We start from the raw sequence: 16263 nt of genomic DNA, 5'->3' as shown, positions 1-16263 counted from the left end.
AAGTTTCCTTTCAAGGAGTAAGCATCTTTCAATTTCATGGCTGCAGTCAAATCTGCAATGATTTTGGAGTCCAAAAAAATAAAGTCTCTCACTTTTTCCATTGTTTCTCCATCTTTTTGCCGTGAAGTGATGGGACTGGATGCCATGATCTTCACTTTTTGAATGGTAAGTTTTAAGCCAGCTTTTTCACTCTCCTATTTCATTTTCATCAAGAGGCTCTTTAGTTCTTCACTTTCTGCCATACAGGTGGTATCATCTGAGTATCTGAGGTTATTGATATTTCTCCCAGCAATCGTGATTCCAGCGTGTGCTTCATCTAGCCCAGTATTTCTCATGATGTACTCTGCATATAAGTAAAATAAGCAGGGTGACTATATACAGCCTTGATGTACTCCTTTCCCAACTAGGAACCAGTCTGTTGTTCCTTGTCCATTTCTAACTGTTGCTTCTTGACCTGCATACAGATTTCTCAGGAGGCAGGCCAGGTGGTCTGGAAGTCCTGTCTCTTGAAGAATTTTCCACAGTTTGTTGTGATCTACACAGTCAAAGGCCTTGGTGTAGTCAACAGAGCAGAAGATGTTTTCCTGGAAGTTTCTTGTTTTTCCGATGATCCAATCGATGTTGGCAATTTTATCAACAACAAAGAATCAAATTGCTAACATCTATTGGATTGTCATGTTTATATAGATATAACAGATTCATGTTTTCTCTATTCTCCAAGTGTCATTTATTGATTTTATTATCTTTCAAATGAAAATAACTTTGACCCTTTTATTCCCCTCTACTGTAATATTTTTCTTTGTCATGATTTTTCATATTTGCTATCTTCTTCCTTTGTCTTTATGTCAATTACCTTAATTTCACCAAAATTGCTTTTTCATTTGAAGTTTCTCATCAAGCATGCTCGGATTTCTTTCTTTCTTTTTTTGTGTGTATAATGTATGCATTTAAGGCAATTAATATGTTCCAAGACAGAAGCTTGCTGTTACATTTTCCTTTTAATTCACATAAAATTATGAAATTTGACCTTGGATTTTTCCTTGGTTCATATGTTATTTAGAAATAGATTACCTGATAAAGATTTTCAAAATTTTGGTTATCAACTTCTATTTTAGGCAAACTAGTTAGAGAATTGTCATGAGTCTGGAAATTCTCTGTATGTCTATTACATATGACTGATATGTTATGAAATCAATCTGAAATGTTTATTTCTTGTCATTAAGTAAAAATTAAATTTGAATATTCACATTTCAAGTGCCCACTTCCCAAAACTTGCTGGGGCCTAGTGCAGTGACACCATAGTTCTGTAGCTTTTTTAGTAATGTAACTGAACTCAGGAGTATATAGCAAATGTTTGGAAAATGTTCATGTGAACTTAAAAGATAAGAATATTCTATGTTAGTGTATGTGTGTGTATTCATATCTATACTGGTTAATTGTCTAGTTTAGATATTTCTATTGCCTACTACTATATCTGCTTGCTTGATAAGCAGTGGTGATAAATTGTTTAAAACTTCATTTATGATTATTTACTTATGCATGATTTTCAAATCTGTGTTGAACTTGTACTATTCAGTACATATAATTTTTAATTGCTAATAGCTTAGATACTCAATATATAATTAATAAACAGGCTCCATCTTTTGCAGTGTGATTCTAGCTTTATACTGTGAGAGTACATTAACAAAAGCAGTTTGTGTTCTTTTTCTTTACTTTCCTGTTCATGGCTTTTGATAAAATAATATGGCTCACTAAGTTAGCAGTTATTAAAATAACTGTTTTACATACATAGCTGTTAAACAAAATATTTTAAAATATAAACATTCTTAGAATTTAAATGGAAAGCTATTCCATATATATTTAATATAAATTTAAGATTATCATATATTCTATTTACATGTATTATTTATATGTAAGGGCATAGAGTTAATACTTAAGTATAATATATGGTTACTTTGAATTCTACATTATCTTGCTTTCTTGTCTTTTACAATAAATAGTTTTAACTTTCTTTTATAAGAACTTATAAATTTAGTATGTCTTAGTTCTATAAGTGCCCTACATTTTACAGCCTGCATTCTTTACTCAATAGTCTAGTATGTTCATACTTTTGTACTTTTCTGAAACAATAAAAATATATAATTTCTCTACCATTTTCACTGCTCATGCCATTTTTGCTCCCTTGAATTCTAATACAAACATATGTTCACATTTTGATACTTTATCATGACTATTTTACCTGTCAATATCTATTTGGATATATCCACATAAGTTCTTTTCTAAAGTTCATCTTTCCTTTCTACATATCCAAATTTTCAACTAGAACAAGAGTTTCTTCTTTATAAGACTTTAAATTGTTTCCTTCACACAGAGTCATTTGGTAATTTTGGCAATCTCCATCCATTTACAAAACTTCTTTGAAAACGAATCCATCTAGCCATCATGTTAAAAGAATATTCGTACTTACTATGGACATCCAATTAATCTCTCTCTCTTAGGTCACTGCTCCTGCTGCTGCTGCTGCTAAGTCGCCTCAGTCGTGTCCGACCCTGTGCGACCCCGTAGACGGCAGCCCGCCACGCTCCTCTGTCCCTGGGATTCTCCAGGCAAGAACACTGGAGTGGGTTGCCATTTCCTTCTCCAATGCATGAAAGTGAAAAGGGAAAGTGAAGTCGCTCAGTCGTGTCCGACTCTTAGCGACCCCATGAACTGCAGCCCACCAGGCTTCTCCATCCATGGGACTCTCCAGGCAAGAGTACTGGAGTGGGGTGCCATTGCCTTCTCCTCTTAGGTCACTAGGAACTGCCATTTTAGATACAGTCACAGACATTTATTTATGCAATAAACAGTAAATTCAAAATACTCAGTATTTTGAGTATTTATCCTGGCTGTATATGGATTAACCATAGATTTTTATTAAAGTTAAATGCCAGAAGAGACAATGTATTTGGCTATGTAATCAAGGACATGATGTGTACAAAATTACTTAATTGAAACCAGCAAATTGTATGATAGCATGATATTTAAGGCTTACCTCATAGCTCAGCTGCTAAAGAATCCACCTGCATTACGAGACTTTGGTTCCAACCCTGGGTTGGGCAGACCCCCTGAAGAAGGGAATGGCTACCCACTCCAGAATTCTTGCCTGGAGAATTCTATGGACAGAGAAGCCTGGAGGGCTACAGTTCACGGATTCGCAAAGACTTGGACACTACTGAGTGACTTTCACTTTTCACTTCAAATTTTAACAGTGAATATTACTGAATTTTATGTTATTTGGCATCACTAATGAATGCTTCACTTGCTATAATTCAATGAAGTGGGAATAGAATATTATTTATTTAGTTTATTAGGTGAGGGTGGGATGTTTCGAAAGAACAACATGTATATTATCTATGGTGAAACAGATCACCAGCCCAGGTGGGATGCATGAGACAAGTGCTCGGGCCTGGTGCACTAGGAAGACCCAGAGGAATCGGGTGGAGAGGGAGGTGGGAGGGGGAATCAGGATGGGGAATACGTGTAACTCCATGGCTGATTCTTGTCAATGTATGACAAAACCCACTGAAATGTTGTGAAGTAATTAGCCTCCAACTAATAAAAAAAAATAATAATATAATAAAGATCATCACCATATAGGTAGCCATTAGCAATTGTGATAGAAATTTCAAATATTAATCTATCTAGACATAATACAGTTTGCAAACAACTTACAAACACCTGAGAAAAGAAGAGAAGTGAAAGTCAGAGGAGCAGGAAAAGATATACCCAACTGAATGCAGAGTTCCAAAGATTAGAAAGGAGAGAAAAAGCCTTCTAAAGTGAACAATACAGTGAAATTGGGGAAAACAATAGAATGGAAAGGACTAGAGATCTCTTCAAGAAAATTGGAGACACCAAGGGAATATTTCATGCAAAGAAAGGCACAAGGGAGGACAAAAATGGCAAGCACCTAACAGAAGCAGAAGAGATTAAGGAGAGGTGGCAAGAATACCCAGAATACCTGTACAGAAAAGCTCTTAATGACCCAGATAACCACAATGGTGTGGTCAATCACCTAGAGCCAGACATCCTCAAGTGTGAAGTCGAGTTGGCCTTAGGAAGCCTTACTAAAAACAAAGCTAGTGAATGTGGTGTAATTCCAGGTAACCTATTTCAAATCCTAAAGGATGATGCTGTGAATGTGCTGCACTCAAAATGCCAGCAAACTGAAAAACTCAGCAGTGACCACAGGACTGGAAAAGGTCAGTTTTCATTCCAATCCCAAACAAAGGCAATGCCGAATAACGTTCAAAGTATCCTACAATTGCACTCATCTCACATGCTATCATTATGCTCAAAATCCTTGAAGCTAAGCTTCAACATTACATGAAGAGAGAACTTCCAGATATTCAGGCTGGATTCAGAGAAGGCAATCAAATAGCCAAGATCGATTGCATCATAAAGAAAACAAAGGAATTCCAGAAAAACATCTACTTCTGCCTCATTGACTACGCTAAAGCCTTTGATTGTGTGGATCACAACCAATATGGAATATTCTTAAAGACATGGAATACTAGACCACCTTACCTGCCTCCTGAGAAACCTATATACAGGTCAAGAAGCAACAGTTAGAACTGGACATGGAACAACGGACTGGTTCCAAATTGGGAAAGGAGTGCATCAAAGCTGTTTATTGTCACCCTGTTTATTTAACTATTATGCAAAGTACATCATACAAAATGCTGGGCTGGATGATTCACAGCTGGAATTAAGATTGCCGGGAGAGATAGCAACAACCTCAGATAGCAGATGATACCACTCTAATGGCAGAAAGTGAAGAGGAACTAAAGAGCCTCTTGATGCAGGTGAAACAGGAGAATGAAAAAGATGGCTTAAAATTCAACATTCAAAAAACAAAGATCATGACATCCAGTCCCATCACTTCATGGCAAAGAGCTGGAGAAAACATGGAAACAGTGTCAAACTTCATTTTCTTGGGCTCCAAAATCACTGTGGGCAATGACTGCAACCCTGAAATTAAAAAGTGCTTGCTCCTTGGAAGTAAAGTATGACAAAACTAGATAGCATATTTAAAAGCAGAGGCATCACTTTGTCAACAAAGGTCCATATAATCAAAGCTATGGTTTTTCCAGTAGTCATGTCTGGATGTGAGAGTTGGACTATAAAGACTGAGAGCCAAAGAATTGATATTTTCCAGCTACGGTGCTGGAGAGAGTCCCTTGGACAGCTAGATCAAGCCAGTCAATCCTAAAGGAATTAAACTCTGAATATTCATGTGAAGGGCTGAAGCTGAAACCAAAGCTCCAATACTTTGACCACCTGATGCAGAGCGCTGATTCATTGTAAAGACCCTGATGCTGGAAAAGATTCCATGCAAATGGAGAAGAGACCCACAGAGGAGTAGAGAGCTGGATGACATCACTGACTCAATGGACATGTAGTCATGTGTGTGCTCAGACTCTTCAGTCATATCCGACTCTGTGACCCCATGGATGATAGCCCGCCAGGCTCCTCTCTCCATGGAATTTTCCAGACAAGAATACTGGAGGAGGTTGCCATTTCCTTCTCCAGGGGATCTTCCTCAGTCAGGGATTGAACCCGGGTCTGCTGCATCACAGGCAGATTCTTTACCGTCTGAGCCAGGGCAGCCCCTCAATGGACGAGAATTTGAGCAAACTCAGGGTGATAGTGGACAGGGCAGCTTTGCCTGCTGCAGTCCACAGGGTCACAAAGAGTCAGACACGGCTTCGTGACTGAACAACAACAATAAACTGGTATATAACTACAGATTTACGGTCCATTTTTCTAGATTTTAGAAAGCTAAAAATTAGATGACAGTTAAAGTTTAAAACGTAGTAACTTTTCTGAATTAGGGACAAGTGTCCTTAAATCGGAGAAGGCAGTTGCGCCCCACTCCAGTCCTCTTTCCTGGAAAATCCCATGGACAGGGGAGCCTGGTAGGCTGCAGTCCATGGGGTCTCTAAGACTTCGACACGACTGAGCTACTTCACTTTTACTTTTCACTTTCATGCACTGGAGAAGGAAATGGCAACCCACTGCAGAGTTCCTGCCTGGAGAATCCCAGGGACGGGGGGCCTGGTGGGCTGCCTCTGTGGGGTCACACAGAGTCAGACACACTGAGGCGACTTAGCAGCAGCAACATCCTTAAATATAAACTGTTAATGGAATTATGATTTCCTTCATTATAATAGAAATGACATAAGAAATTGTGAGGAAAAGAAAGAAATAATGCCTAGATTTAGCAAACATATCTAAAAGTAAACCAAACATTGAAGTTACCCTTGACAAGGCGTAAATGTTCAGTTTTGATGAATGAAATGAAAGCTAGTTAACAGCATGGTGGCCATGTCCTTTGCCCCCCGATATCTTTTCAAAAGTGAAATCAATTCTCAGAGGTACTCGCCAAAGGACAAACTAACGGATACACAACATATCCAAAAGCGCCTATATTCTGGAGCTGTGTGATGAGATAAACTGTCTTCAAAATACCTAAGTGTAAGAATTTCCTGTTTCAGTGACACGGTGATGAAAAATGTACTTTTTCCACTATTGTTTCACTCTGGGCGGTCACAGGGCAGTCTGTGAAGACCACAGACATTGTTTGATTATCACAGTAACCTGGCCACTCATGAGAAGAGGCAGGAAGGTCTGTAGAAGGTATGTGTTTCCCTCTCCTTCCTAATTCCTCATCTCGTTTAGCAGGAGATTACAAGTGCTAATATGGTTTGACTTAGGGACAATTGCTAAGCAAACAAATTAAAGAGATAATGGTATCTGTATTTGATATTTTGGTATTTTCATTTTGGGAGAAAGTAAGAATAAAATATGAAGTATTTGGGAAGATTTCTTAAAATGTTCAAATTCTTGCCTGCAGACATTATTCAGGTGAATACATACATGTATAACTGAGTTTGTTAATCAATGCAATTTAAAGTGAAGTATCATGAGCATCAGGACAAGGAACAGTTAACATTGTATTTTGTCATCAATAGACATATAATTAGATATATTATTAAATATTTAACTCAGCCCTTAAAAATGGATTCTTAAAATGGATTCACAGAATTGTTAATGGCTAATAGAATTCTTCACAGATCTAGTTGAAATAAAAATCAGAATGTGGTACCAACAGTAAAATCCTGGATTAACTCAATTATACACAATCAAATGCTTTATAAAAACTTGATCATAATATTGAAAAAAGATAAATCACACTAACACAGAGATTTCTGTGTAATAAATTATACTGCCTGATACAAATAATACCATAGCAATTGTATTAAAATAAGAAATAAAATAAAAGTTAATTTAATATTAGGTGTTTTACATGCTTTATATCATACATATTTTTATTCTCATTTTGGATTAGTAAACTCATTTGCTAAATACTAAATAATTTTTAAAGGTCATACATTGTAAGTTTCAAAGCCAGAATTCATTGTAGATCGCACTGACGACAGAATCCATTGACTGAATTATTAAGGCACATTATTGATTTATTATAACTGCTGATACCACTAAAGCTACCCTCATTGACTTAACAGCCTCAGGATCATCCTGGAAGTTTGTACCAACATTGTTCTTCCATAAATGATTTATGCTTTTTCTTATCACTGTATGATATCATATCTTAGCCATTGTCAATTGTCAATTACTCATGTAAAATAAGTGTTTATTTAACAACATTTTAACATTGTTTTGTCTTTATAAGATAAAAAGTTTTGGAGAATTTAATATGTCATGTACCATTTTTAACATGTAAAATATTTATTTGATTTTTTAATGATTTCTTAGAGCTCCACAATCACTCAAAATAGAATTATTTGATAGCATCTCATTCCCTTTTCATCAATGGATGTCCCAATTAAAGTAGTTTAGTGCAGAGTGTACCATATATGCCAATACTGCTATTCCCTCACCTTTAGAAAGCTGTCTTTAACTTTTAATGGAACTTATCTATATAATTGGTGCATTTTTTTCCAACATGGACTTTTAATTTGAACAAAGTTATAACAGTTTTAAAGGGTTTCTGTGAAATTTGACTTTCAATTGATCAGGATATTACTATTCATGAACTTTTTCAGTTATCTACTAACTTTCATTGTTCCAATAAAGAAGTGACATTATCTCAAACAGAGAATATTATCTTTTAATATTTATTTGTTCTTAACTGATTGATAATTGGTTTAAAATATTGGTTTATTTCTGTCTTACATCAGCATGAATTAACCATAGGGGTGCACATGTCCCCTCCTTCTTGAATCTCCCTCTCACCTCCTGCTCTTTACCACCACTCCTGGTTATTAAACACCAAATGCTATTTTTAAAACTACTTACTCTATCCTGAAACAGTTGTCTAAAGGTCTACTGAAACGAGAACCAAACTTGGATTTGCTCAGCTGCTAAATGAGTGCTCTTAACTGATCTCACACATCACCCAGTTTAACTCTTTAAGGTTTCTTGTGATTTTATACACCATTTATTAACTACTTATGTAAAGTTTCCATAGAGCACCATCCTTGACATTAAACAGCCACAGAGATGAAGAACCAAAAGGAAAACTACTCAGAACCGACTCTGGTTAAGGACACCAGGAGACAGCAAATGAGAGGTAAGATGGTGAAAAGATCAATTTTAGCAGCTGAGCAGGAGAAAACCTACGTGGAATTAGACTTTCAAAATGCCTTTCGTTATGTCAATGGAATGACAGGAACTACCACTGCAAGTGTAAGCATTTACCCGCTTACATGATTTTATTAATGAGGCTTGAAGCTGGAGTTTGAAACACAGCATTCTAATATGACACATGTGCTGTGCTCTGCTTAGTCGCTCAGTTGTGTCCGACTCTTTGCAGCCCCATGGACTGTAGCCCGCCAGGCTCCTCTGTCTGTGCGGATTCTCCAGGCATGGATACTGGAGAAGGTTGCCATGCCCTCCTCCAGGGCTACCTACCCAGGCATTGCTGTAATTTGGAGTCTTTGATCTACAGCTCATGAAGCCTTATATTCACTGAAAAAGGAATGGTATATTCTGGGAGGAGGATTGCAGTGGTAGATATTGTTTCGGGGTCCAAGTGGATGTCTTTGAATTCTCATGGATGTGGGATCTTTTTTTCTTCTAAAATAACTGTTTCCATCACTCCTTTCTCAGTGTTTCATTTTCTCTCCCTGTAGATTCACCATCAGCTCGACAGAAGCTCATTATTGTGATCCTGGGAATCATCTGTTTTGTCTTGATGTATACTATAGTGAGAGTGATAACTTTTATTCCAGGTAAGTCAGGTTTTGAAAGATTATGATTGAACCTTTTATTTTAATGATCATCAGTGCTTCTAAAATTTCATATTATTATGGAATAGGACTCTTATTTTAATGTGTGCATTTAGCCTAAGTATTGAAGGGTTATTCTGAGATTGTGCAAAATACAAATTACAGAATGATTGTAGGGAAAATTAAATATATACACAGACATTTTCTGATTTTTAACTCACAGATGTACTTTAGGAAACTTAAACGCCTTATTGAGAAGAACAAATTAATTCTTGAGATTGCTTGAACCAAGTATTTTAAGAGGTGGTGGAGTCTCTTCTCTAAGGTTTTTGAAATATACACACCCCAGGACAGAGGAGCCTGGTGGGCTGCTGTCTATGGGAGAGTGGGACACAACTAATGGGACTTAGCAGCAGCTGCAGCAGTCTTCATTACCTCATTAATTATTATTCAAGCAATTTTTTCCAGATCATCCTAAATCCTAAAAACACCATGTTTAAACTAAAAACTGAAATTATTATGATTTATTTAAATAAAGTTAATATTTTAAAAGATTACTTCCATTTTTTTCTAGGTAACCAAATATCAGAACAGAATAAGTCCTCTCCAGCAACAAAGCTCCAGAAAGGTACATAATTATTTCAAACTTCTAATATAAATACAGCTTGTATTTTGTCTCTCTCTTAGGCTAGTGAAGATAGAAATAGATTTTGGGGTAGAACATAAATTATAAATATTCCTAAATATTCATCATAAGAGAGGCTTTCTCCCTAAACAACAATATAATCACCATATCCATTATAGGCAATTGACTGTAATTTTATCTTGCTATAAGACATAAAAAATATTGTTATTCTAAAACAGAGGTTTTTAGTATCATATCTAAGAAACCATTGCCTAATACAGGATCATAACTTTCACCTATGTTATCTAAAACATTGTTCTTACTTCTTCATGTTTGTGCTTCATCTTTTTTCAGTTAATTTTCACATGTGACATAAGGGAAATATGATATCTTTCCACCCATTTATTTGTCTTGGATTTTCAACAATTTTGTTTTTAAAGTATATGTTTTGCACATCTTAGTTAAATATATTTCTGGATATTTTGTCATTTTTGATCTATTTTAAGTGGAACATTTTTCTTAATGCTATTTTCAGGTTACTCATTGCTCGTGTTGAGATGACAAGCTTTACCTTAAAAATCCAACTACCTTAGCATCCCTAAAGGCTTTTTCATGATGTAATTTGTGTCTTCCTTATAGTCTTATCTCCATAAAAAGCACAGGAATAAAACTCCTGAACATTAACTGACATCTTAAAATTTAATTTATGCCTTTTAGTTGCCCCAGTTATGTTTTCCTAGAGCTAATGATGTACTGATGTCCCCGAGAGCTCAGTTGGTAAAATATCCGCCCACAATGTGGGAGACCCCGTTTTGATTCCTGGGTTGGGAAGGTCCCCTGGAGAAGGGATAGGATACCCACTCCAGTATCATTGAGCTTCCCTTTTGGCTCAGATGGTAAAGAATCCGTGTGCAATGTGGGAGATCTGGGTTCAATCCCTGGGTTGGGAAAAATCCCCTGGAGAAGGGAAAGGCTACCCACTCCAGTATTCTGACCTGGAGAATTCCAAGGACTGTATAGACCATGGGGTCGCAAATGGTCAGACATGACTGAGCGACTTTCACTTCACTTCAATAATGTACAGTAGAAATTTTCCAGGGTCGATTACCAGAGTCTCCATTGGACAATGGAACACAAGAAAATTCTGCATCTAAATATATGACTTTCAAAGAGAAACCATTTAATAGAGGTATGAAGATAAAAGACTGAGACCAACCAGTATCTCCTTCTCAGTCAGTTGATGACCTGCTCAATTTGGATGTTATTTTAGACTCAGCCAATTGTGAAGTCCAACTTTCATTTTGATTTAATTGGGGAAAAAAAACTTAATCTTTCCCAGAGGTTAGATTCTCCTGTATACATGATATATTCTTTTAAATCACCATTTCTCAAAATTTTTTTTCTGCCAAAAAATTCTACATATCTTTTAACATATTTTGTAATCACTATTATATGCTGTCATATGGATATATAGATCAGGCACTAGGTTAATGTATCAATACTAAGTTAAGATCAGCTCTGTACCTATAGATTTTATCCAGTCCTTTCTGTAGAGGTTGTGAGGGAAGACATTATTTTTCTAAGATTTATTTCCTAGAGAATTTCAATAATACTATGCATATATTTGGAGGGATGTAATTCATCTCCCTAAGGCCAGGAACTTCAGAAATGAAGTCCATCCATCTCATGAAATCAATGGTTTTACAAGGACTACAAACGATTCCTTAAAGCTAAGTTCCAGAGCATTCCTTTCAAGATACACACTGAATAGTCTCTGGACATAAAACACTCTTGTTTTCAAGGAAATGAATGTAAAAGTAAGTGGTCGTGTTGTGGACAGAAATGTTACTATTTTTCGGATGAATTGAAGAACTTTGAAGAAAGTAAAAAAATTTGCAAGGAAATGGACTCCACACTTCTTAAGATAGAAGATAAGGAAGAACTGGTGATGTATTTCTGTTTTCCATTTCACACTGTTAATTCGGCCACCTGTTATTATTTTTATTATTATTATTATTGGCAGCACTTGCTCATCCTTTCTATCTTGGGCTTTCTCTAGGTGCAGCAAGAGGGCATCTCATTCAGGTTATTTCTCTTGTTGTGGAGCATTTATTCTAAAGCGTGGTCTTAGTAGTAGTGGTGCATGGGTTTAGTTGTTCTGTGGCATGTAGAATCTTCCTGGACTGGGGAAACAAGTTGTGTCCCCTGCATTGGCAGACAGATTCTTAACCACTTAACCTACAGGGAAGTCCTGTTGGCTAAATTTTAATGCTTGATAATATTGAGTATCTGTAGTTTACAGTTGTAAGTGGATTCAGATCCAGACAGTATTCATATTAAAGTAAAATGTACAAGTAGAAATGAAGTTGGAATTTCATTTAATTCATCTAATTCATCCACAAATAGAATTTTTCCAGTATAATAATGTAAAGATGAACATGAACCAATTAGAAAAAAAATTGCTTAAAATATATCATTTTAATGGAGATAATTGTATTTTCATACAGATAATTTCATGGAATGTAGCTTTCTCCTCTCTGAAAAGAAAATGTCATTTTACTTCCAACAAATCAAGAAATATAACATTATCACTGAGTCTGAGGAAAAAAACAAAGAGCTCTATATGAATTTAAACTTGAAGATCAATTAATTTCAACTCACACTGAATTGTGCCTTATACTAGTTTCAAATAAAATTGAACTAAATATTTCATAATACTTATCATTATCTTTTATTTGAATAGAGAAATAATTTACTATTATTCTTTCAAGAAATATATATACTTACATTCCAGGTTGATGAAAATCTTTTAATATTATTCTCTCAAAAATAAATAGGTACTAAGAGTCCCTCAGTTTTCTGTACTAGTCCATTACCCATATCCTTGGCTTTTAACAACTCATAAATAGCTATAAAAATATGAACTTGAAAACCGTCAGGAAAACAAAGCAAATTTGAACCCAAAAGGAAGACATTTGTAGAGTCTGAACTAACCTCCTTTTTACTCTAAGGAGGTTCCCTGATGGCTCAGATGGTAAAGAATCTGCCTGCAATGCAGAAGATCTGGGTTTGATCCCTGGATCAAGAAGATCCCCTGGAGAAGGGAAGGGCAACCTGCTCCAGTATTCTTGCCTGAGAATTCCATGGACAGAGGAGCCTGGTGGGCTCAAGAACTAGTTTTAGAGTCATGAAGCCCTAACCTTTCATGCATGGTATCTTCATCAAAATAAGAGCATCTATGAAAACCAGGAAATCGAATGTCAAATTTTATGAATATATATGTAATTTTTTTCTGGATAGAGGAACTAAGTTTTTGCCATCTTCACTATAGTAAAACAAACAAACAAACAAACAAAACTAAGGGTGAAAATTAAAGCAGAATAAGGAAACAGAATTTATAGTCAGAGAGCCTCTATTTGACTCTCTTTCACACATTACTTTGCTTATAATAAAACTGGTTATATTTTATTTCCAACGTATTTTAAGAAGATCATATCAGATAGTATATATGCATTGTTGTTGTTATTGTCATTTAGTCACTCAGTCATGTCTGACTCTTTTGTGAACCCATGGACTGTAGCCTGCCAGTCTCCTCTGTCCATGGGATTTCCCAGGCAAGAGTACTGGGATGGGTGGTCATTTCCTTCTCCAGGGAATCTTCTTAAACCAGGGATTAAACCCTCATCTCCTTCATTAACAGGCAGGTTCTTTACCCCTGAGCCACCAAGGAAGCCCCAATGTATGTGCATACATGTTGTAAACATTAACTTACAAGATGAACATCAGTTACATTTGTATTTATCAAGTAATTTCCAGACACCTGTATAAACATCTCATCTGGTAGAATAAGGACCACTTCTTTAAGATGCTCACTTCACAAAAAATAAGCACAGTAATTGTGAAACAAAAGTTTAAATGACCTTGGTAAAAATCTCACATCTATCACACCTGAACCTCAAAATACAAACCAATTTTTCTCAGAATTTGTTCTTGAGCTACAAGTCTCAGTTTTGAAAGTAAATTAAGATATTTCAGTCTGAAGATTAAATAAAATAGATACAAGACTTCCCTAGTGGTCTAATGGTTAAGATTTTGCCTTCCAACCACGAGGTATAGATGTGATCCTTGTCAGGAAGCTAAGAGCCCACATGCCTCTTGGCTAAAAATCCAAAGCATAAAACAGAAGCAATATTGCAACACAGTCAATAAAATCTTTAAAAAATGATACACATACAAAAAATCTTTTAAAAAAAAGATAGGTAAGCTAAGAGAGTGTTATTTTATGTCTCATTTATGCCACTATATTTAATAAATATAACTAAGAGTCTATATTGTTTGAACAGAATCAGGATGAAGTTGATCTTTATACTTTTGTTACTCAAAATAATAAAAATATTGAAAAGATTATTATTTCATTCCAAAATTATAAAGACTTTTTTTCTCATAGAATATATCTTTTTTATTGCAGAACTTCATTCAAAGCCAACTATCCTATTTCTATTGGATTGGATTATCTCGTAAAGAAACCGGAAATCAATGGACGTGGGAAGATAAGTCAAGGCCTTTTCTCAAATTGTAAGTCTCTAGAATAGATAGTAATTAATAAGTTCCATATTCTAGCTTATGTTTCAAAAAGTATATAGGAAAATGCACACATTCAATATGTAGACAAATATGCATATATATATGGACATACACAGGTGGCTCAGTGGCAAGGAATCCACTGGTAATGCAGGAGACACAGGCTTGATCCTTGTGTCAGGGAGATCCCCTGCAGAATGGCAACCCACTGCAATATTCTTGCCTGGGAAACCCCATGAACAGAGGAGGCTGGTAGACTGCAGTCCATGGGATTGTAAAGAATCGGACATGACTTAGCAACTGAGCACACACATGGGCATTTCATGTACCTACAGACAGACACATCAAAGAATTTAAGTTCAGAAAATGAGTGTATATATACAAAGGGAGGATTTTCAACTTGATTGCTGTAATCCTCATAAAGTATGCTTTAGGAAAGGCTAGGGAACCAAGAGATAGTTTCTTACAAGGAAAGAAAAAAAAAAAAAACCTTAGCTTTAGACCAATATTTCTTATGTATGCATTAGTGAATGTCTATTTTACATTATTTATACGCTTTTATTTTATGTTAAGTGATTGGAAAGAGTCAGACAAAGGACACTGTGCAAGTATTACAGCAATGAAGATGTCTGCTTCTGACTGTTCCAGATTCATGCACTTCATTTGTGAGAAGTAAATAGCTTGTCTTGATACCTAGTGAAACAACAACCAAAGACACATACAACTTTTCCTTATAAAAACTCAGACCCTTGGAAGTCCAGTCTGTATATCTCTCATTTCAGAATGCTTTGTTATTGGCTGCACCTATATTTTAGCTTGATAGAGATACATTGTGGACCCTCCAGTTCTGCCTTTTTCAAACATAGATCCCAGATCACACCAATTATGAGCACAGGTTGGCAAAGTGAGAAAGTATCAGTGTTTCTCAAGAACCTTAGGACTGTGTAGTCAATTTCTGCAACTCACACAGATTTAGTAAGTAATCTTGCAAACTGTTGTCACTGTCATGTACATTTTACCTGGGATTTAATGCAAAGAATAAGTGAAGTCATTATTCTGTATCAATTGTATATGCATTTGCTTGATTCCTTACATTTTAGCAGAAAGACAGGATACTAACTGGGAAGAAAATCAATAGTATCTTGAATCAGATCCATGTTTGTGACCTACACCACAACTAACAGCTTGAGTGCTTTCTGGCAAGTCCAAACTTCTGGGTGTGTTTCCATGTTGCAAAGTGGCTGTACCATTTTGTATTCTATTAGCAGTGTATGACAATTCCATTTGCTTGTGTGCTGCCAACATTTAATATTGATAATCTTTAAAGCTATTTTTAATAAAGTTGTCATATAATAAAGTGTGCTTATATTTGTATATCTCTAATGAATAAATGATGTACAGCAACTTTTCATATGATTTTATTAACCACAGATCTCCTATGGTAAAGTACTGATTAAAGTATCTTGCCTGTTTCTATTGGATTGCTCACTTTCTTATAAGTGAGGCACTATAAGAGGTACTACTATAATAAGAGTTCTTTCTTTATATATTTTGGATGCTAATATTTTATCAGACATGTGATTTATAAATATTGCCTTCCAGTATACCTTGTATTCTCTTAACATTGTTTTTAGAAGTTTAGATGAGCAGAAGTTTGTAACTAGATGAAGTGCAATTAATGTTTGAAATTTACATTTTTATATTTAAAAAGTTTTTAATTAAGAAATCTTTAATTAATCTGAACTTGAAATTTTCTCTCCTATG

General features: G+C 35.5%; 1 protein-coding gene and 1 long non-coding RNA gene across 2 annotated transcripts in view; both read left to right on the top strand.

Moving 5' to 3' along the window:
- LOC136172175 (NKG2-A/NKG2-B type II integral membrane protein-like) overlaps positions 1-10707 on the top strand; it is a 72093-nt gene extending 61386 nt beyond the window's left edge. Inside the window, exons 2-5 of the mRNA XM_065941342.1 lie at positions 8525-8635; positions 9198-9296; positions 9868-9921; positions 10659-10707. Coding sequence (XP_065797414.1) covers positions 8566-8635; positions 9198-9296; positions 9868-9921; positions 10659-10675 — 240 coding nt within the window. The 5' untranslated portion in view covers positions 8525-8565 and the 3' untranslated portion in view covers positions 10676-10707. The remainder of the gene's footprint in view (positions 1-8524; positions 8636-9197; positions 9297-9867; positions 9922-10658) is intronic.
- Positions 10708-11725: 1018 nt separating this feature from the next.
- LOC136172182 (uncharacterized) lies at positions 11726-15193 on the top strand. The gene is made up of 3 exons (XR_010663966.1): positions 11726-11863; positions 14387-14493; positions 15073-15193. It is a non-coding gene; the product is annotated as an uncharacterized lncRNA (long non-coding RNA).
- The last annotated feature ends 1070 nt before the right edge of the window (positions 15194-16263 follow it).

Source organism: Muntiacus reevesi, chromosome 1 (genome assembly GCF_963930625.1).
Source record: "Muntiacus reevesi chromosome 1, mMunRee1.1, whole genome shotgun sequence".
Taxonomy (NCBI): Eukaryota; Metazoa; Chordata; class Mammalia; order Artiodactyla; family Cervidae; genus Muntiacus; species Muntiacus reevesi.
Note: the sequence above shows the minus strand (reverse complement) of the source record. Positions and strands in the feature narration are given on the sequence as shown.